Source organism: Dysidea avara, chromosome 1, assembly GCF_963678975.1.
Source record: "Dysidea avara chromosome 1, odDysAvar1.4, whole genome shotgun sequence".
NCBI lineage: Eukaryota > Metazoa > Porifera > Demospongiae > Dictyoceratida > Dysideidae > Dysidea > Dysidea avara.
Genome location: NC_089272.1, coordinates 9,486,140 through 9,510,713, shown reverse-complemented (window position 1 = coordinate 9,510,713; position 24,574 = coordinate 9,486,140). Strand labels below are relative to the sequence as shown.

The 24,574-nt window shown below is 35.9% G+C and overlaps 1 protein-coding gene across 1 annotated transcript in view; it reads right to left on the bottom strand.

Annotated features, from left to right (window-relative positions):
• Positions 1 to 20,894: 20,894 nt before the first annotated feature.
• Positions 20,895 to 24,574, bottom strand: part of LOC136255397 (uncharacterized) — a 94,532-nt gene continuing 90,852 nt past the window's right edge. Inside the window, exon 2 of the mRNA XM_066048160.1 lies at positions 20,895 to 22,594. Coding sequence (XP_065904232.1) covers positions 21,003 to 22,565 — 1,563 coding nt within the window. The 5' untranslated portion in view covers positions 22,566 to 22,594 and the 3' untranslated portion in view covers positions 20,895 to 21,002. The remainder of the gene's footprint in view (positions 22,595 to 24,574) is intronic.

The window sequence follows — 24,574 nt, the reverse complement described above, 5'->3', positions numbered from 1 at the left end:
TAAAGTGGGGCCCTGCAGAGGTAAGGAGGTTTCCATTCTGAATCACAACTCAGGGCCGGAGGAGGGAAAATTGGGTTGGTCAGGCCATTGTATATGCTGACATTGCTACCATATACATGGTGTTTCCAATGAGAGGAGTTGCTGCACGGTGTGCTCAGCGAAGTACAAAGCACAAGCATTCTAGGGGAGTCTGGGGGCATACCCCCACAGGAAATTTTTGAAAATTAGAGACTCAGATATGGAATTTTAGTGATATTTCACTGCTAGTTAGCAATATAAATCTCAAGCCTATCTGTTGTTCTTCAGACTTTCTATACTATGTATGTATAATAGGTAGGTAATTGTAGACCTGACATACAGGGGACACAGCATTAAACTTGTTATATGGCTCAGCTAGTGTATAGTAGGAGTCCAGTCTCAAGGTTACCAAGTAATTACTAAAAAGTATGGAGCCCTGGCAAGACCAAAAAAATAAACTACATACAAAACTAAACAATTATACATGGCTTCTCAACAGGTAAACAGATCAACTACATCCCAAGTAGTGGAAGCACGGGAGTTAAAGATCCTGTATGAACAGGAGATTGCAACACAAGCTGCTTGCTGAAGAATACATATTTCATGCATGCAACTAGTAATAAACCTGCCTGCATGTAGCTAGTAGCAAGTACGATTTTATCTCGGATTTTATTGTTTAGAAATGCAACTACCGAAAATTGGTCAGTGAATTGGACAACTGTCAATTGTCCCAGGGGTGGGGACAAGAAGCAATGTCAAATCCCCCTGGGGTGTGGGGACGCCCCCCAGGGGGGGGGGGGGGGGGGCATGAAATTGACAAGTGCAGTATCACGGCCACCGATGAAGCTACCAATAAAAATTTCTTATTCATGGGGTCTCTCATAGGTTTTTTGTTGGTTTTGCTCTAGTAGTGCAAGGTACCCTTGGTCAAAATCATTCTGACTGTCCTACTAGAGTATTTTGGTATATCTATAGGCACGTATATATCCAGGATTTTTCCAAGGGAGTTTACAGATTTGGCAGTGAGTTTGATGCAGATGTCTGGGGCACCACTGACAGATTTTGAACATCAAATGCTTCAAAATTTACTAGTTCATGCTCTATGGATAATACGTAGTTTTATTATACTATCAATCTTAGTAGCTAAACTCCCTTTAAATCCTACGGTTTTAAGATTGCTGGTCAGGAGTATTGTAGTGATTAAAATAGCCATCCAATTAACATCCAAAGTTCTCCAGTTATAAAGCTCTAAATTTAATGTTTCAATAAAGCTACACCTGCAATCCTTTATGAATGTACTATTAGAGTACTTCAACTATTACAATACATCTGACTTCTCTATTAGGATATTTCAATCTTTATTATATAGCATATTTCCTTGTATAGTTAAATTTATACTCTTAGCTAATTGTTTTCCCTAAAACCTTTTAAAGCAAGTTTCCTATTACAGAACACATGCATGCACTATAGTTCTGCTCTATTGCCAACTCAGAGCTTTTAAACTTTTCTGGAGGCATGCCCTTAGGCACATTATTTTTGCTCCTTATCTGAATTCTAGTTATCATGTTAATTTTCAGAAACCCCATTTTAAAATCCTAGATCCGCCATTGCAATGTCATTGTTTGCCTTTTCTGAACACTCTAGAAGAGCTTCTAAATATTTTGAAAGTAGCAGAGTAGTTGACTGTTATATTAGTAGGAATATTAACATTTTGATTTAACAGTAATAAACCTAGCTGGGGAATATTTAAGGAGGTTTCCTGGGGTTCCAGAAACCTCCTTTGAAGTTATGGACTTGCAGTAAGAACACCAAACCATCAGGGATACCAGCATAAATCCAAAACTGTGAAATAAGCAAACTGGCAATAGATATGACTGCTGTAGCTTTGATTACTCTGTTAGAGTAGTTACTTGATTTCTTGAGTATTTAATCCAGTGGGAGGTGGAAATAATGTGCTTCTGAGGGTTTAACATGCAGTTATAATGGATGTTACAATTGCTTGTGCATGTTACTGAAATGGGTCATTCCACACCAAATCAACCAAAAAAAATCCTGACCCCTTCGGATTTTCTTGAAATTTGGCATAGACGTGGACTCTACTAAGAAACTTCCTCACACCAAAATTTGACCTATTCTATTGATCTCAAAGTTTATTAGAAAATATAAGTTACAGCAGCTTACACAGGTTTAATAAAATGGCCATAACTTTGTCAATGATTGCCACACAACCTTTCTGTTTAGACTGTTGGAATGCTTATTAACTGCTCTTTCAAGTGATATATAATTCAGTATAATTACTCAAGGAAAAGGTCAAACCACAAAATTGTGACTTTTCCCTTTGATCTTAGTGTTTTCAAAAATGGATATTATAATTGCTTTTATTTTTTGTTCAAATAGTCTTCTAATAGCCTTCTTTCATGCCAGTAAGTTTGAAGTTGGGATGACAAGTAGATCTTGAGTTATGGCTACATATGTAATTTTTATTGATGTTTACATGCTACAGGGGGTATAACTATGAACACTACTATAACAATACAAACTTTTAAATTCAAATATAGTATTGAATCTCATCAGAATGTGGTCAAGTTGTAATATACATACAGTTGGAAGCATAGTACACAGGTATAATCATGAGATTAAACAGAAGTAGTAATACTCTCCATTGCTGAAGGCACACCAATATACCCATTTTATGTATATCAATGCAGTTATGATAACTGGTGCAAATACTGTCAAAAGTCCATAATAGAGATTTTGTACCATATATTGGGAAGGTTTGGTGCTTAAGTTTGGTGAAGAAAATAGTTTGACAAAATTGTGAAACTTCATAAAAGGAGAGTTCAAATTTGCCAAACAATTTCTCCGCCAAGCTTTCTGTTATTATTCTGTATAGTGCTTGTCTAACATGTATAATTTCTTTTGCAGGATCTGTATGTAATGTTTTTTGATGTAACAACTATACTTCATAAAGTCACAAGGAAAACTCCAGGTGGGGAACAACACAGACATTAGCTTAATAGCATTAATTTGCCTTGTCATCAGAGATACTATAGCAATTTAGGTGGTAGAGTACAGACTGTCTGTGAGATCAAGACCTCTATATTTACTCTGTATATCGGCATGAATTTTCAAAGATGTATTGCACCAGTAACACTTAGAAGCTGTACCACAGGAAAACTTCATATATGGACATCAACATAGACAAAAACATTATTGCATATTTCAAAACCAAAAGATAAATTTGTAAAAGAATATTTTCATTGTCTGAAACTTTGAGTATCAGTGGGTTACATTCATTGCTGGACATACGTGCAGTATCTGTCTGTACATACGTGTAGTACGGTGTCTGTCTGTCATACGTGCAGTATCCTTATTGACTGTACAACACCGATGGTGGTACTACATATGTCCAGCAATGAATGGAAACCATGCACTGATATACTAGAATACTTAACTATATTTTCAACAAATCCCTACCACTTCACATACTTTTTGTGTTCCTTTTCATGAACTGATAAACGAAATTTAGGCCACTTGTAACCTAGATTATCTTTAAAATTGATAAAATTATAAAATTTTAGTCTGCATAGATTAAGCAGTATAAGTATACACTATATATCCAATCAAATAAGCTATGCTAAGTAACTTCTATACGCACAATAATATTATTTAGTGAAAAGAAGTTGGATCCCTATACGCATGTAGTAGTTGATGCGTATTTAGCTTTTCACATAATTGATTGCATAACTTATTCTAAAGTAGTAATCAAAAATGCCCTGTAAAATTTTTTGCTATACTATAGGTGAACACTGAATGTTGCAAGTGTACTGTAGGACATTTTAAGGATATTTCATGAAAAATCAGGAGTTGTAGGTCAGTAATTTACAACTCATACTCAACTTGAAAATTCAAGAAAATTGGTTTACATTATCAGTGTCTAATTGTGTGTAACTACTCCAAATTTCATGGTCATAGCACATTCTATTACTGAGTTACAAAATTAAAAAAAAACGTTACCAGATTTTCGAACAGTGCACTATTCCCCTTTGGAGTTTTCTTTGCACTGTCACTTTCTTGCGATTTTGTGAAATGTAGCTGTTATGTCAAAAAAATTGCATACAGATCTCACAAAACAAATTATACATGTCAAAGACGCTATATGGAATAGCAGAGAAGTTTGGCTTGGTGAAGTAATGAAACTACATGTAAAACCCTCCAACAATTTAAATGGAGAAGTTTCACCATTTGTCTAACTTTTTTCCTTACCAAACTTACAGTACCATATAAGATAATTTACCACCAAACCTTTCCAATATAATTATGGTATACAATCTCTCTATTATGGACTTTTGACAATATTTGCACCAGTTATCATAACTGCATTGATATACATAAAATGGGTATATTGGTGTGCCCTCATCAATGGAGAGTATTACTACTTCTGTTTAATCTTGTGATTATACCTGTGTACTATATGCTTCCAACTGTATGTGTATTACAACTTGACCACATTCTGATGAGATTCAATACTATAATAGTTTGTATTGTTATAGTAGTGTTCATAGTTATACCCCCTGTAGCATGTAAACATCAATAAGAATTACGTATGTAGCCATAACTCATGATCTACTTGTCATCCCAACTTCAAACTTACTGGCAAGAAAGAAAGTTATTAGAAGAATATTTGAACAAAAACTAAAAACAATTAAAACATCCGTTTTTGAGAAAACTAAGATCAAATGAAAAAGTCACATTTTTGTGGTTTGACATTTACCTTTGAGTAATTATAATGAATTATATATCACTTGAAAGAGAATTTAATAAGCATTCCAACAATCTAAACAGAAAGGTTGTGTGGCAATCACTGACAAAGTTATGGCCATTTTATTAAACCTGTGTAAGCTGCTGTAATATTTTCTAATAAACTTTGAGCAGTCATATCTTAAAGGGAGATCAATAGAATGGGTCAAATTTTGGTGTGCGAAAGTTTCTTAGTAGAGTCCACGTCTATGCCAAATATCAAAAAAATCCGAAGGGGTCAGGGTTTTTTTTGGTTGATTTGGTATGGAATGACTCAAATACAGTTTTTTTGCTGTCAATACAGCAATAGTATAGCTAGTTAGAATCCCATGCAATTGAAATACACATCTTAACGTTATGTTAATTCATACAGTCCATACTAAAGAAATTGCAAGGGCGGATTTAGGAGGGGGGCTATGTGCAAGCTAGGAAGCTTCTAGAAGTTACAGTATACATGAGCAATTGCATCTTATATATGTATGTATGGACAATGAAAATATGGAAAGAGAAAGGTGAATGGCTAATCTTTTCTTAGAATTACTGAGAGGGGTTCAAGTTATACTTTTGGTGTAAGACTTCACCTGAAAGCTGCTAAAAACCAAAAGAACAGTCAACTACTCTAATAGAACATCCATCACGAAATCATTATGTTTTTCAAAAGTTACCAGTGTGTCACACACTGGCAACTTCTTGCCTTCTTGACCTGTGCACTGCTATTTTACCATTGCTCCAAACATCAATCTTTCAGTGCAATAGAGTATTTGGTTAAAAATAGCTTCCAGATTCAATCTTGTGATATATAGCTATATTCCAAAACTTTCCAGAGGGAGCATCACCCCATACCCCCTGTAAAATTCTACGTCTGTGTACTCTACACACTGGTGAGTGTACACTTGTCCTCTCAAGCCCTCTCTTCTGTTTCAACATTATAATTATATAATTTGAGCCAGCACACTAGCTATACCTTAAGCCAAGCAATACACTAAATTAAAATAGTAATCCTGTATATATTACATAATAAAATGTAGTGATTCGTGAATTGATGAAATCAATTAGCAAAAAATCAAAACTTTAAAATTGCTAAATTTAATGTACTACTAATTAAGGTATTGCAAATACAAAATTAATGGCAAGTATTGATCATGTTTAGCTGATATTCATCTTTCCCCTAGCTCCCTGTTCTTTAAGATGTAAAGAATAATTTTTTAGTTACTGGCTGTACCCTTTATATGACAGCTAGTATTACAACTGTTCAGTCATTTTTCAGTCAAAAATATTACCAAATTTAATACTGAATAGGCTAAATTTGCAAAAAAATTCTGTGGGGCATGCCCCCAGACTCCCCTAAATAGAGCATGCTCTTCATGCTAAACTACTGTAGCTAGTTGTATCAACCAGTTGTTGCTTTTCTTAGCAAACCAGCCATTATAAATGCCCCTGTTAGCAACCCCCCCTTCTGAAATTCTAGATCTGCCCCTGTTATAGCCCCTTATTAGACAGCAAGAAACTTGTGGCAACTGTGGACTTTGGTGAGTAGAAGAATATATTAACTGAACGAGATAAGATCCTGGAACACTTTTTAATATTTTGAAAACTCTAGATCTTGAGCATAATTTTAGTTGAAATCATTGCCAAACTAGTTATTGAGGCTGTCTTATGCTGGAGTGTTCATATTTGTGCGAATTGGGATTGGAGCTTTCTGAAATTACTTGAAATCCAAGTGTATTTCTGCTGGTTATGCATGTTATGTTTAAAAGCAAGCAATTTTTAAAACTACAGTTTCTGAGATTGAATTTAAGGAGAGTTGAGCGTAGTATTCTTAATCTAAGATACTGCATGGGGTTCTTGTATATTGTAAAACCAGCACTATGTAGTAATTGTGTATTATCCAGAGAATTTTTTAAAATTAGGCCATCTGAGACTCAATTTGAGAGTATTGTGTATGCAATAGTTTTTAACTTGAGAAAATTTTATGTGCCAAAAAGATGTACAATATAACTCACTGACTAGTGTTCTTGGTTTTGGTCAGATAGAAGTATTGGTTTAGCCTGGTTGGTGTAGTTTGGAGTGGCACGTTGTCTCTGTAAACTATCACTTTTTAGGGGTCACGTGAGTGATGCTATTATTTTCAAGCATGCTGTATTTGGAGTTATTGTTTGTTTACCTCTTAATTATCTTTACACCTAAATAAACATTCTTGTAAATATCTTATGTGGTAACCAACACGATCTATATCATTCTAAACAAGTTAAACATGTGAGATTCCCTGCATGATACACATGGGTGTGATTTACTCAAACACTATTGCTCTACGTAATTATGTCACACTAAGTTAGTGGAATTTGAATCATGTATAGGTGAGATACAGTGTACTGCATAGCTGTAGAATTAGATGCTAAAATAATCATAGGGAGATTCATCAGATAAATGCAGCATGAAACTTTGGTACAGATAAAGCAAGTTCTCAGATGCTAAACCCTTGTTAACTTATAATTATATAGGCTAGGAGATTTACTCTTTTACTTAAGCATGTGAACTCAAACATCAAGTTTGTAGCAATAACTGAAAATACTCACTATGGTATTAAACAATTTGACAGAAGCTGTTCTCAGAAAGTGATTATTACATGGCAGGCCTATTATGCTGTTCAGTGCTTATTGCTTACATGATGCATAATCTTGAAACATTTTAATTATTGAATGCTCTATTACAGTATTTCGATGTTCTTCAAGGAATCAAGCTCCAGTTTGAGATATCCACCTAAGCATTGTGCTGACATAGCACTCTAGCCTAGGCATATTCAAAGCAGCCCTATGATCAGGGAGCATTATACTATTAATACAGTGCATGTAATAGGGTACCTCCATAATAATAATATTCTTCCAGGATTTTTTTATCATTGTTTATTCACCTAAATTTATTTAATAATTAATATTATAAAATATAGTTACTAAAAATTTGTGCCAAACATAATAATAATATTATGAGTCAAATCTTGTTTCAAAATAGCTACACAAAAGTCTTATAATGTCAAAAGCTAGAAACTATTTAATATTACATATACAGTAATTATACACAAGTACCATTGTTTGAATTACTGTAGTCACATGTATATACAGGTCACAGAAATAATTACAGTAAATTTAAAACTTAAATACTGTGTACATGCAACTGTTTATGTTCAGTATGACTTATCAATGCTATTTTCTGAGATACCACATAATGACATCTCTTTTATGTAGCAGTTTTCATAGAAGTGACAAGTGTAGTTGCGTGGGTACTTTTTAAATGATGTTGTAATTGACTAGATCGAATGAATGATTTACTACAATGTTGACACTGATGTGGCTTTTCTCTAGAGTGAACCAGCAAATGACGATTCAGCTTACTTTTTTCTTTAAATGAGTAACTGCAGTACTGACACTGGTATGGATTATCTCCTGTATGGATTCTTACATGGCGGGCTAGACTATGGGAGTCAGCAAAAGCTTTACTACAATATTGACACTGGTATGGCCTTTCCTCTGAATGAGCTCGTAGACGATGACGGCATAGAGAATTTCGGTCTGAAAAATATTTACTGCAATACTGACATTTGTGGGGTTTTTCTCCTGTATGAGCTAACAAATGAAGTTTTAGGCTTTCTTTCCTTTGAAACGATTTACTACAATACTGGAATTTGTGGGGTTTCTCTCCTGTATGAGCTAACAAATAAACTTTTAGGCTTTGTTTCACCGTAAATGATTTACTACAATACTGACAGTGGTAGAACCTTTTTTCAGTAGGAGTTTCTATGCTTCTTTCTCCTGTGTTAGACTCCAAACTATTTTGTTTCACTATTTTTTCACTGCAATATTGACCATCATAAGTATGGCCTCCATAGTGAGTTTCTAAATGGTTTCGTAGATCTTTATTTTGAGTAAAACATTCACCACATAATTCACATTGGAAGTGTTCACTATCACCAGCTGGTATTGGTGTCTGTGATTTTAAAGAATAGGTAACTTCATGAGACTTGAGAATGTGGATGTGGGATGGTTATTTTGTTCGTGTCTCCTGATATGTTGTTGAAGGTTGATCAGTGTAGTAAACACTTCTCCACATTTTCCACACTTGAACACTTGTGGATTAGCATCACAACAAGCTTGACTGTACTTCAAGTGAAGATCAAAATTGCACTTTTCCACAAAATGTTTATGACAGTGAGCACAAGTGTAGTGTAAATCTGCAATATATAAAAATGATAATGTACTATAACGAAGAGTTCATAATATAAATAAGGGAGAGAGTGTTACATTCAGGGTAAGCCTGTCCACAGAATAAAGCCATGACTTCATCATGAAGCACGGTAGTGGCTCATAGTAGAGATCACCTATTTTTATTTTGCCTAAATCCTGATATAACACTCACCTAAACACCACTTTAAAAAGCTCCCCCAACCACTTAGAAGTTAATTTGGAAGAAATATATAGGTCCACTGAAAATTTGAAGTCAAAAGGAATCATTAAAAGAACTTTAAAATTGAATTACGCCATTTTGTTGTTATCATCATACAGTATGGTAGTACAGTTTATTAGGGATCATGTAGTTTTGGGCTTTCTTGCCCAAAAATATCACTCTAAAACCAGCCTCTAATTTTCTTCATAACAGCTTGGCAGTAATGGTTAGGCATAACCAAGCCCAAAAATACTTTCAGAGTGACCCCAAACCCTTCCAACAAGTTTCTGCAGAAATTAAAAAAATTTCTTTTAACAGAATTTTATTTTGACTAATTAACTAACTGATGCCTTCAGCCAAGCACAACTCGACAATGGATAAGGCTACGGGTTTGATTTTTTCACTATTCGATGTTGCTTCATCCCGACATGTGCCTTTTCACCAACCGCAGTACATACAATGCATTTATCATGGTTTGTCCTTCTTTGTGTTCCAGTTCTCTTCACTGACAGCGCAAGGTGTCGATTTGTGATAGCACAATACGGCTTCCCTCTGGCTGTGTCATGCTTTTAGCTCACATTTTTCAGAGTGACTGGTTTCATTGCAGAGAACTTTCTTGTACTGTTCTTTGTTTGTAATGCTGTGTAACAAGCGGAACATAGCTACAAACGAAGCGTAATAGTCACCTCACTTTTCAGTGTGTAATTGATTATTGGGGTGCATTCAGACGCAAAATTATTTTATGGAATACCTGGCACCATTCTTTCTTTTAATGTGGTACACAAGGATTCAGTAGCCATAATTGTGTTATCAAAAAAGTAAACAAACAAGTAGAAGAAATTTTAAACTGGATTAGGGATCAAAGAACAAAAAAGCAGGGAAACAAGGGAATAGCTAAAAAGTTGCAAAACAAGGGAGGTTGCCTATACTTGCAGATATACTAGTGGACATCTAATCCCTTAGGTATAGGCAACCTCCCTTGTTTCACAACTTTTTAGCTGTTCCCTTGTTTCCCTGCTATTTTGTTCTTTGATCCCTAATCCAGCTTAAATTCCTAATTTTTCCTTCTACTGTTATATCTAGGACCAGGTCATATGCAACCAAGTACATATACCAACATGACAACCTACCCATAGGGCATGTATAAACAATGTCATAGCCAGCACTCAGAGCAGTGGGTGTGCCGGCAGAAATGATATGCATGCATACACAGGAAAGAGTTTAACTGATGTCAGAATACTAAATGTAGCTTACACAAAAAACAAGTGAACTATAGTGGCATTAACTGATTTGTTTATATAGTAGGTGTGAGATGTCTCTGAAGGTCACTCAATATAAAAGTAAGGCCACAATGCGCAACAAGGTGGTGAAGGCCAGCACAATCAGTATATGACCCCAATATGGCACAGACTAAAGGCAACTGGTAGCTACAGTAAGTGTGAGTACATCAGTGGTATGGCTGATATGTACATACACAACATTCTGAGCTGTAGATGACATACTGGAGATACACATTATGCAGCAATGTATTATTGGCAACACTGATGGTGGAAAATCATTTTATTAGCAAGCCAGGTGAAGGATGAAGCTGCCCTGCAGCAACTTGGGACTCACTGTGCCACCTGGAAACACTTGTAAAACAAAGAGACACCAGTCATGAATGAATCACAATAATCTCTGTTGTAACTAGAGGCCACTGGTATGTGCTAGCAGTGTTTTTATTGGTACAGTGATCACAGTCTATAATAGTATGCATAGTGATACACATTACACAACATATCATACAGTATGGTATAGTACTGTATATTAGGGATCACACAGTTTTAGGCTTTCTTGCCCAAAGTATCACCCTAAAACCAGTCTCTAATTTCCTTCATAACAGCTTGGCAGTATTGGTTAGGTATATAGCCAAACCCAAAAATGCCTTCAGACCAACCCCAAATCCTTCCAACAAGTTTCTACGGAATTTTAAAAATTTTCTATTTAACAGAATTTTATTCTGACTAACTAACTAACTAACTAACTAACTAACTAACTAACTAACTAACTAACTAACTAACTAACTAACTAACTAACTAACTAACTAACTAACTAACTAACTAACTAACTAACTAACTAACTAACTAACTAACTAACTAACTAACTAACTAACTAACTAACTAACTAACTAACTAACTAACTAACCGGTGCCTTCAGCCAAGCATAACTCGACAATGGATAAGGCTACAGGCTTTGTTTTTTTTTTCACTGTTCAACGTCGCTTCGTCCCGAGATGTGCCTTTTCGCCAACCTCAGTATGTACAATGCACGTATCATGGGCATACCTTTGTCCTCCTTTGTGTTCCAATTCTTTTCTTTGACAACGCAAGGTGTCGATTTGCAATAGCGTGATATGGCCTTTACCTGGCTGTGTCATGCTTTTCGCCCACATTTTCTGTAGCGACTGGATTCATTGTAGAAAGTTTCTTGTACTGTTCTTCGTTTGTATGCTGTGTAACAGCTACAGATAAAGCATAATGGCCACTTCACTTTTCGGTGCATAATTGATTATTGGGGTGCGTTCAGATGCAAAATTATTTTATGGAATACCTGGCACCATCCTTTCGTTTAATGTGGTATACCTGGATTCAGTAGTCATAATTGTGTTATTAAAAAAGTAAACAAACAAGTAGAAGGAAAAATTGGGAATTTTAAGCTAGATTAGGGATTACATTTCCACTAGTACATCTGCAGGTATAGGTAACCTCCCTTGTTTCACAACTTTTTAGCTGTTCCCTCGTTTCCCTGCTTTTTTGTTCTTTGATCCCTAATCTAGCTTAAAATTCATAATTTTTCCTTCTATAGTACTTGTAGTAGATAGTTATACATTATTGTATATGCAACAATGCATCTTATAGCATTGGCAACCGCAGAAAACAATTCCACCTAGCAAGCCAGGTGAAGTACAAAGCACAGTAAAAATGTACAAAACATTGAACCAAGTACATGCATCAACTTTGCATCCTACCCATTGGGCAAGTATAAACAGTGCCATAGCCAACACTCAGAGAAGTGTGTGTGTGTGTGTGTGTGTGTGTGTGTGTGTGTGTGTGTGTGTGTGTGTGTGTGTGTGTGTGTGTGTGTGTGTGTGTGTGTGTGTGTGTGTGTGTGTGTGTGTGTGTGTGTGTGTGTGTGTGTGTGTGTGTGTGTGTGTGTGTGTGTGTGCCTATGGAAATGATACGTATGTATATGTATACAGGCAAGGGAGTTTTAACTGGCATCAGAAAATCACAATACCAAAAAAATAATTAATGCAACTTACACAAAAACGTTAAGTTAGCTATAGTGGTATTACAGTGATCACAGTCTATATTATGTATACACAACATAGGAGATATAGTTACACATTGTTGTATATGCAGCAATGCATCTTCTTATTAATTGCAGATTATTGGCAACAGACTAAATATTAGTAGCTAAAGGTAGATCCAACTAGCAAGCCAGGTGAAGAATAAAGATCTACAGTAAAAAAAATGATACATACTCTTTACCTGGTTGTTCACAAGCGCATCAGCTAGTATCAGCTGGTTGTTCACTGACGCCTGGAGCGCATATGCTGGACAGTTACAAACATTAAAACATACTTGTAATATTATTGTTTATGTGTAAAGTGGCCTGCTCTCCTGTAATTACTGGAGGACGGAGTACATAGACTTCATAAGTGATCAAATCATGTTAACTCTGAATTGTATTACAGAGGCATCTTGTACAACAAGATTATTGATATCTCTCATCCATAGATTCCATACTAATGTTGAAAAAGAATATTCGAATATTCGGTAGTTGTGAATAAAGAATATTTGAATAGTAAAAACCACTATTTGTTTGAGCCCTAATTGTAATAGTGGGCTGCCAAATCACAGCGGTGGATTAAAGACAGTTTCCAAGATTTTCAAAATGTCCATGGTAATTAAGAACAGTTGGCAATGTAGTACTGCCATGATATATTGATATAACAAGGTAATGATATACTGTAGTCCATTAGTTATATCGAAGTATGTATAATAAGGTGGGGCCACTTGTCTCAAATGTATAGCAGCAGTAAAATGCATTTAAAACCTGGTAAACAAGAGTAGCTTTTACTTGTGGTATACATCCACCTTAAATTTTAACTTACAATGAGGAATATGTACATGTTTACCACTTAGTTCTATATTATGATATATGTTCATATCAACCTTGGTGATATATTAGGCCAACAATTGTAAATACCTTGTTTCCCATCCTAGTCAGACAAAAAATACCATGTGGGCGGGCAGCTATCATTTATTATACTGTTAAAATCTATTATTTAATATCAAAGATATTAAAGGGAGCCCATTAACTCCAAATTGCCTTTTCCTCTTAAATTCAGGAGAGCTAGATTCAAGGTTAGTTGTACTTTGAAAGATTTTACTAAGAATCAAAACCTCTAGAAGGTTAGATTTGAAGTGTCACAGTGTTTGAGCAGCCAGAAAGGTATTTACGTATATAGCTAGCTGCTGGGTTTGCCATGCCTGTGGTGACACGTGCTAGCTAGTACTGTACTTACTAGCCTGACTCTGTACCATCAACTTCAACAGTACGAATTTTCCGAATGTTTCACACATTAATAACAGATTGAGAATGGCAGAGAATGGGACTCCTGTTGATGGATATCTCAAGTTTATACCAATGGCTACTTGAAGAGATTCACTGCTAGTATTAGGCCAGATGCCATGCACTAAATAACATTAACTCACATCAGAGTCCAATAACCTAGTCTTCATCCCAATGACACGACCACACAACTGAACTCCCTGCCAGTATTAATATTTAGGTCATGTGACTATCAAATGCAATAATAAATTTGCGTGCGGCTCTAAAATTACCATGCGGGCGGGTGACAGGAACAAGGAATCTACGATTGGTGGCCTTATATAGAGTTTCTCTGTATCGTGCAGCACTAATTGGCAATATCTACTCTAATAGAGCACTTAAGATTGCACTTGGTTGGTTATTGGTTGTAATGAATCTGGACTAAACAATCACATGATGCACAAAATACATTAGTTTACGGAATAATGGAATTTTCTGGCTTGGCTAAAATACCTTGCGGGCGGTGGACGGGAAACAGGAATCAAGTTGGGAGTGGCCTAACCAGTAATAGCAAGAATCTACTTAACTTATTAAATTTTGTTCACCCTGAACAAAAGATTTGGATGATGCTGCTTCTGCCAGTATCAGCTTCAAGAAGGATCTTTCTGGCAGGAGTGGACCACTGATTAGATAATGCTTACATTGTAGCTTATTATTTTTGTATTGGTGTTTGTCTTGTTCTTTTTCATTTGTTTGTTTGTTTGTTTGTTTGTCGTTTTTTTGTTTTTGTCTTTCCTTGCCGTGCCAACAAATGGTTCCATACTTGGTTCTGTTAGTGGTCGCATGTTGACCGATGACCCACATGCATTTAATCTTTCGTAACTTGTACATATTTTCATCAATAATGATGGTTCTCTCTCTACGCCAGACCGTAGAGTACTGTACCTTCAGGTTCATGTGGCGTCTTGTGAACTGTAACAAGCTCCATATCATCTATCGCTCCACCTTAATACATTCCTCTTCACGCTTCACCTGGTTTCACATACAGTTCGTCTTCAGCTGCTGCTGACCGTCCTCGAGCTCACCATGTATATAGTTAAGTAACTTATCGTAATTGTATATATTTTTATAGTTTATTATCGTAATTGTACATATGTATATAATTAAGTAACTTGTCATAATTGTACATACTTATATAGTTAAGTAACTAATTGAAATTGTACACATGTAATTGCACATCAGCATTATACCCCTGGAGGGTCCTGCAAATAAACCACTCCACCTACTTCTATTTTTTTTGTAGGCGCACTAGCTAAGCGCTTTCAGGTTTATTTTTATTTATTAGCTAAAGCCATTTGGGTAGCTACAAATGCTAATGTACGAGAAACAAAAATTTATTAGTGTCTATGCATTTTGCAAACGATTCTTGAAAGTGAGCAAGTCTATACCGTCTAGATCTTCCATATTTAGAGTGGCTGTGGTACTGAATTAAGAGTCACTTAAGTTAAAAGCACCACTATCACCTAATACAGTGACCCCAATATTTCACACTACTTGCAGGGAAAGGTGTAACCATATGCTACATTATCCTAAAATTTCAAAACATTTACTTGCCATGTATTGGGTGTTTGATCTTTTCACTGAAACCTTGTAAGTGTTGGTAGCTATTACGAGTCATATGGGGGTATTATGAGTCACTACATTCATAAGGTCATCATTTCATGTCGAATTATGGTAAATGTTATGGAAACATTTGCAGCAACCTTAAAGATTGTCAAAACACCTTAGTTAACTTAGTACGTAGACTTCATGTCCTTTTCCTGCTTACTACATGGTAAGGGGTACAGGTAGCTAATCTGGAATGGTGTTTCTATAGTGACATAGTTTAAAGTCCTGTGTAATCTCTTAATTGGATTTGTGGTTAGCTTTTGATCACTTTTTTTATGTTGATCTAAAGTTGTAACATCCCTTTCATCTTAAATCTGCACGATTCAACCTATTAAATTCATTTTAAGCTATGTGATCCACAATACCCCCTGACCCATAATGCCAGCACGTACTCTATATTGTTCCAGTCTGGTATTGATCTTGGGTTTTTTTTCCTGGCATAGCTACAGCTGCAATAGCTCCAATAGCTAGGGTTTAATTAAGAGGCTGTCAACCATTCGTGTGAGCTAGCTATAGCCATAGATATTATAGCACGCGGCAGTTGGTTTATTTATTTAATTTATTTATTTAAAAGCTTTACAGTGCTGCAGGAGCAGCACTGATCATGTGGTCCACTGGTATCCTGTACCATGCAGTGGTCAGGAGTTACAAGTAATAAAGTAATTACTTAAGTAGCTAAGTACAATTGAAAATTACATTGGTTGTTGCTATAAAAGAAAGTCAAAATTGGGAGCGGGTGTTTGTTACAGTTGATGCAAGGACACAAGAAGGAGTAGCTACACTTGTTATCTGAATTGAAGTTTGATAAAAAGTGATTCCTAAGGTGAGTACGTAATTTTTGCTTGATTGTAACAACATTGAGATCTAAATCAATAACAGGGAAGTGATTCCAAATTCTTGGCAATCTGAATTTTTAGTAATGTTGTCTGAAGGTCTGGTTTGATTCAAATTTCGATGAGTGGCAAGTCAAGTGTTTCAAGTAGCAAATGTGATGTAGTTTGTGATGTTGAAGCCTGGATGAGGTGATTTATAACTCTTGATGAAGAACATAATGTCACTTTAAGTCAAATGTATACATTAATAGTATAGTAACTGTAATTTAAGAAGGCGAGTCTGGGACAGATTCTGGTTTCCCTGTGACTTGGGTTGGAGGCTCAATGGTAATGAAGGGCCATCTTGCTCATTTTCGTTTATAGTTCTCAGGAAGAAACGGGTTTAACCCCGGCCGTTTAGCCTGAGAAAATGCAAGGATGGATTTTAGGAGGAGGAGGAGCTGAAGCACCTCTCCCCCTCCAAATGAATGTTCTAAAGCTAGAAAGATAGTAGAAGCTACAGTACAATTTAAAGCATACATGGGCAAATTAGGCAATGAATGATTGAGAATAGAAGAGCTAGCTAGCTAGCTAGCTAATCTCTTTTAGGGTCAAAGATTTAAAACTTAACTCTATGGAACAGTCAACTATACTCTAATAGAACATCCATCAATAAAATTCTTTAAACTATAAAGAATAATGACCAAATTCTATAAACTGGTTTCTTGAACTTCAACTTTGAACTTAAATCATACTACATGCAGCATGCATTATAGCTACGTGTGTATTATATTTATGCTGTCCCCCTTATAATTATTAAAGCTACATAATAGCTACCACTGCTCACTTACAGTAGTTTGAATAGCTCACAATGCTTATAGTCAATAATAATAATAATTATATTATTATTATTACTGAATTCGAACTCAGAAAGCTAAATTTTCAAATATTCCTGTGATGGCATGCCCCCAAACCCTGTAGATGAAGTATGCTCTTCATGCTGAGTATGCTTCTCATACTGCACTACCACTTCTATCAACCATTTGCTAGCCTCCACTATAGCTACAAATACATGGGAAATCCTATATCAGAATTTTTACACCAAGATTCTCTTAGGTATAATTTGTGTAAAGAGCAGGACACACATTGCAATTATTTACCTTACCTGTATGATTAATATTATAATTCTCTTGCCTATGCAGCATAGTCAACAACAGATCATTGCTGTCTGCCGCATGTGCTATTATAGTAGAGCAGCTAAGCAAAAAAATCAATCACTTTTTTCATAAAAGCACCAAACTTGGTACAATCTTTGCTTGATTCATATAATAAATTATATGGTGTCAATAAAATTACCAATCATATCACACTCGAAGAACCTGCAGGACAAATAAAACCAATAGAAAATTTAATGGAGAGCCATAAAAGTGCTTAATGCTTGTGTCTGTACTTTTTACACTGAAATGTTGGTTCCATTAGAAGTGTTCAAAAATAGTTTATTTAGCCACATTTTCTAATTACATCTGTAAATTTGAAACTATTTAAGCAAAAACCAAGATTTTGGATGCACTTGCATGGTTTCCTACTAGATTGAAATGGTCTTGTAACTTAGTTCTAAAGTCTCCAACATGTCTTAAGGCAATGATTTTGATGTGGCACTGTATCTCAAATGATTTAATTAGTACACCTTACTCAACTTCCTAGAAAATTTGGTGGTTTTGTCTCAAAGTTAACAATTTCCGTCATTTATTGCTTAGCTGTTCTACATGTACCAATAGATAATTAATGACTCATCTAAGGTTGTTAACACAGTGTACTTTCTCCATTGTTCTACATGTACTGATGTACATACTTCATGTAATGCAGTGGCCACACCCACTGTTGGTGTAAATAAGTGCCATGCACCAAAAGGTGAGATGTTGACACCAGCCAATAGAATTCAAACATCACACACGCTCATACATGTTGAACAGGCAAACTTCACATTAGGGTTAGGGTCAGGTTCAGCTTTGGCTTCTTCTTCACCAGGCGTGGTTCCTTCTTTATTGAATTCTTCCTTGACACACATTTGTAAAGTACAGTAGAAGGGAGGGAGGGTGGGTAACCAGCAGCAGTGGATACCTAAATGGCAAGGAACCTGGACTAGTGGTGGACATGGGTCTGGGATCTGCTTTTGTCTCCATATTATTTTCTATATTTTTCTTTGTGATTTTTAATAAGTGTTTTCAAGCTGCAAAGATCTGAGTGAATGGATGGTCTCTAACTGACTTAGAAAAATGGTATTTTATGCTAGTAGATATGTAGATAGTTTGATTGTGGGTTGCATCATATTTATCTTGTACAAAATATAAACCCACAATCACTTTTTACATTATTATCTATAAAAGGAAGCTCACTGATCTGCTCCTAAGGAGTGCACGATTAGTGAGCTAGATCTGCAATTGCACCCACCACATTGATTAGTGATCATTAATATAAGTGCAAGGTGCACTGTATGTGACTCCCCAAACTGATATATAAGGTCTCTAACCATTTTAGGAAACCTTTAGAGTGTTGTACTTCCATGAATGACTGCTCTATTAGGGTAGCTATCTTAGGGTAACTTAACTAATGTAGCAAAAATGTTGCCATGACAGAGTCAAAAGAGGGATTTGTGGTTCCTTCTTGTTTTGTGGCTTTTTAAAATGATCTCTATTCCCCATTTGAAATTTTCAATATTAAATTATTCATTTGTGACCGGATTTGCGAAAAGGGGTCTTCCACACACATCCAATTCTATGAATTCAAAAGACCATTACTAAGTGCTCAAGTAACACATTAACGTGAAACTTTCTCCATCTACTAAACTATGTTGGTTCTCACTACTGACCAAATTTCAAGTCAATAGCATTTTCCAATCTGTAGTTATGAATCGTCAAAACTGGTATATTGGATGTGTGTGGAAGACCCCTTTTCGCAAATCCGATCACATTTAGTATTACCTTTTGTCCACAGCCTTAAGCTGTTACATAGGAAACGATCACCTTATCACGTGCATTGCAATGCTTTGTTGGACAATTACGCAATGTGCAAATCTTGCAATTGGTTATAAGTAAAAAGCTGGTGAATAAGCTTCATTCAGTAGGCTTCGTTACTTTGTTGTAGCTAGGCGTTACCCAGTGGATTACCAACAAGATTAGTAATTTCATGTTACTTGTAGTAATAATTAGTGTTGCACCTATATGCATATTTTCACTTTTACCGATACCGATTTTTCACTCATTCCTGTAGCCGATATGCCGATATTTACCGATATTCTTCTATTCTGTAGGTCAGGGGAGAAGGAGCAAAAATTATCTGAAGTTTATGTGCGTGTATAACATTAGTCGAAATAATTTAATTACTTGCGTGGGCGGCCGATTCTACAATGTTTGCTACCAGTGTCCCACTAACCCCTTACATGGAAATGAAAGCCAAGTAGTTATAAAACACCTAAGTCAGCTTCTCAAACGGAGTTTTGGTGGGATTCTAGACCCTATCCAAATAGTGATTGGTTGATTGCGTGGGCGGCCGATAAATATACACAGTCTATTATAGCCTTGCAGCCACACTATTCACAGATAAACAAGCCTAAATAGTTATAAACAGGTACAGCAAATAAATGTTTACCACTTACCACTGCATTCACTGCTTTCTTTTAATACTGTCACGTGTTTATTACTGTCGTTAATGATTGATTGTGGGTTTAGGTTATCGGCAAATAATTTCCTCTTTGTAGCCGATACCGATACTTGCAACATCACCTTATATCGGCTGTTACCGATTATTCAACCGATTATCGGTGCAACTCTAGTAATAATATTACTTTAGACTCATTACAGTAACTTTATTACTTAGGTAACACGTTACAGTTGTAAGTAAATGTAGCAACTTGCATGGAAATGTTTCGGGTCGATCTGAAGACACTTTTTTGGCTTGATTTTACCCAACCAATACTGTCATGTTGTTGTGAGGAAAAATCGAGGCAGGTTTTTGGGTTATGTTATATCATTGGTCACACCTTGATGTTCCTACTATATTTCATTGTGCTTTGTTAACACAAAAGTTACATAATGCGCTACCCCCAACACAGTTTGTGTATCACTATAATATGTATTTTCATAATGTACCTTACAATTCAGTTGTAGAGATAACAGCTGTAGTCAGTGTGGTGGTATAACATGCAAGGATAACAGCCTATCAGGAAACAATGCATGATTTCTGCTATGGGAATTATATACAACAATATTATTGCTTTACAGAATTATGGTACAGCTATACACATATAGAAAAACTGGCTTGCAAGTAACAAACATACAATTCTGAGGGTCTACCAGGCACCAGCTCTGGTAGCCTATGTAGTTAACTAATTACAATTATCTATAATTAACTTACAAATAACTATAGCTACTGTTATAATAGGAGTGTGGGAAAATAATTATAGCAGAACAGTTTACCATAATTATTAGAAAATCATTAGTTCTCATCATTTATGTGTGATTCTGCACTCTTTTTACTGTTTTGGTATATAGTTTATAATTATGTAAATAAATATTAGTCTTAATAAAAAGAATATAAAAATTCCTATAGTCTTGATATACGCATATTACCATGTTTACAAATGCACTGATGACATCCTGTAACACAGCATGATCAAGTAGAAAGAAATTTATCTGGTATATCAGTAGTTGTGAATTCAGTTCTGTTAGCATTAGAAAATTCTTCAGAGCATATAGACACAGCACATGCATTGGAGGGATGGAGGGAGAAGTATACACTTGCTGATGATTCTACAAAGCTGGAGAATCTTCCAAGGAGAATAATACAGTCAGCATGTGTAGCAATTGTCTTTTCTAGTAATGCAATAAACCCTCTGTCTGATATTCCACCAGCAGCATTTATCAACATTTCTTTTCTTTGTTTCGTCTGAATGCTGCCATTGAAGACATCTGAGAATATTTGATCACGTAATGGAAATAGCCGTTTGTCATTAGGTGAAAAATAGCCATCGCTTCCAAGTGTTCCTAAGTCATAAGCCATGAATATTTCCCACTTGCTCCTAACCTTGTCCAGAGTGTGTTTAAGCTGTTTACTGCAATTAAGCAAGTACTGGCTCTTGAGAGAAAAAGGATCCCCTATAAGTTCATAACGCAAGACACAATGTGTTCTAAATATGATCCCTACATACTTGTGGACACCAATGTATTGAGAAACATAATTTTCATATGCCCTTAAAACTCTCGTACTTGGCGATAGCTCAGGCGAATGTCGTGAATGATGGAAGTCAACATTCACAGAGTTGAGGAAAGAACTATTAATAGATGTTTTCAACTGTATTCTCCATATATCTGTGCTCATGCCAAACCAATTTACAATTACTAAGGTCACTTCAGTCGGAGAATAGTCTCCAAATACATATGAGTTAAGCTCTTCCAGTGACATTGGATACTCTTTCTTTGCATTACGAATAAAATTTACTACTCTGACAATATTGAAATTCTGCTTCAGCCACTGCATGTCTTTAGTTGCAATTTGTTCGTACTTAACAGGTTTATATTTTTTTACATCATCTTTTCCATAAGTAACAACTATTGGCTTCTTAGTTTCTCTTAGTAATGTGTACAAAACTATTACTTTACGAGAGCAATTGGATAAAAACTCTTCCCATTGTACTAATGAACTTCCGCCATGATGATGTGCCATTTTGTTCCACTTGTCTATATCATAATAATCACTGAATCGCAATGCTTGAGCATAGTTAGGTAGTGCCCCAATCACACCAAACATGGAGTTGACAGCAAACGGTTCCGTAACTCTCATCTTTAACATATTAGCCCACATTTGCAGCTGCCACAAATTTCTAGCTCCATTTGTTTGTTCTTCATAGTTGCTATAAATCAAAATGTGGCCATGTGATCCTTGTTCATGACTGTTGCCTTTACTATCTACGACTGGTTTTACCTGTTCAACATTTCCAGTAGACCGAGTTACTGTAACTTGGTCAGAAACGTTGTACAAGCTTCCCATTGATGTATCTCGTGTTTGGTTAGTATCATTCAGAACCAAATTGTGGCTTCTCAGTTTTAGTATTGGAACCAAATTTATTGATGTTACTGCCTTATCACTCCTTGAGAAGCAGATGTAACCAAAGGTGATGACTACTACAAATGTTAATAGACCTCCAATTTTCAACAATGTGACTACTCTGCTTTGCATTGTATTTACAACTCGGGTCCAAGTTGAATCTATGGACACACACCAATATTACAACATTATTACTATTATCACACAGTGAACAATCATACAGTATCATGATGGTTTGCATAGTAGGGACCACACAGGTTTGGGAATGGCCCATGACAAAATGTCAGCCTCACCTTTCCCTGACAATGATGAAGCAGTAAGCTTGCCAGAGATTGCAATAACTTTGCCAGGTTGTACAATCACTGTTTATTGCAGGATAGGTGCTGGATGCGTTGAGATACGTATCTATGGTTCTTTTGTACAGTATTTAATTGATAAGGATTTGGACGGTACGTGATTAACACATACTGAGCATACAACTTTGAATTGCCCTAGTAATAGCACATGAATGTTCAAAGTTGTTTTCTAAAAATGCATTACAGAGATCTAAAGAAGTGTTTTTCATTCCCTAAATATCTGCTTTAGATCATAAATAGATACCTAGAGAGGGCCTATTTGTTAGATATGTATTTCTCCTCTTGTTGGAGATTGTGTGAAGCAATGGTTTAGTGTGAACTCAGTAAATGTCACAAAGTTCAATAAGATAAGCATCATTGATAACACAGAGACATTACCAGTCTACATTTGGTAAGTTTACATTACCAGCAATCCAGATTGGAGAGTCTGGGTCAGTTAGGCAAACGTTTTGCAGCACTTGAAAATATATTCAGAATGTTCTGTTTGGTGGTCTGTATAGAGAAAACTACCAGTGACTGATTGTTCATGCTGCTAATTCAATAGAAGAGTTATAGTTCAGTTCATAGCAGACAACAGTGTTTCTGTAAGCTATAAGTACTCCACCGTAACCATCTTTTCTGTCCTTTCTTGTGACATTGTAATGAGGAGGAAAGATCTCAGCTAGCAGAAAAATGTTAGGCAATGAAAATTTATTATGATCTTTAATAAAAACATTAAGAGATGTTTCTTTAGTTCACTATTCAGAATGGCCATTTTAAGAGTGGTTTAAATTTTGATGGTCTGTGGTGCATAAAGTTGCAGATATTTAGCAAGAAAGGAGACCGTGTGGCTAGTCAGTGCACACTCCGTGTAACAGTAATCACACAATGTCAGCTGGTGCCATTCGCCAGTGAATTAACCAAAGTTGTGACAAGCTAATAGCTTAAAGCACGAGTAACGTTAACAACAGTAGCTGGGCAGTCCAAAAGAGCTTGTTCTGTTAGTCCACTGAGACGCTTTGCTGTGGTCCACTTTTGTTCGCACATTACTACAAACATGCCGTCCAATTAATTTTGTACAGCTGCCCTTAATCGGTTTAAACAGTACTACCGTACTGTTTGATATATATTATTATTATTAGGACTAGGTCACATACAACCAAGTACGTACATACACCAATGCAACAAACCCCTGGTGAGTTAGACTATGCACAACAACGTGGGTGAAACTAAGATCAAAATGTGATCCCAATATGGAGCAATAACATAACACAATAGTACCATTGTAATTAGAGTATAGCTCTCTCTTGTATGTTTTGTATACTGTGTACACATCACTGTGCCATTGCCACACGACTGTTGACTGCCACTTAGCAACATTACTGTTACAATACACTATTGGCAATGAAAATTATTCAGCTATGGTGAAGGATGATGCATACAAAATGTAAACCCTCAACTTTGTTTACATTGTAGGTGTGAGATGTCTCTGAAGATGACTCAATCAAGAAATAAGGCTATGCATGACAAGGTGGTGAAGGCCAGCACAGTCAGCATATAATCCCAAACCAAGCCCCTGTTTAACTACCATACAGCCACTAGTAGCTAAGTGCAGTTCATCAGTGGTGTGGCAATGGCACAGTGATGTGTACGTACATACTATAATAAGTATGCAAAAAAAGATTGGAATTTACAACTAGAGTAGGGACCATAGCACATCGATAAAAAGTACTGAAACAAGCTGGAGTAGTGTACGATATTAAATCACAGTAAAACAATAAGAAGTGTTACATCCCTACTGTGCTC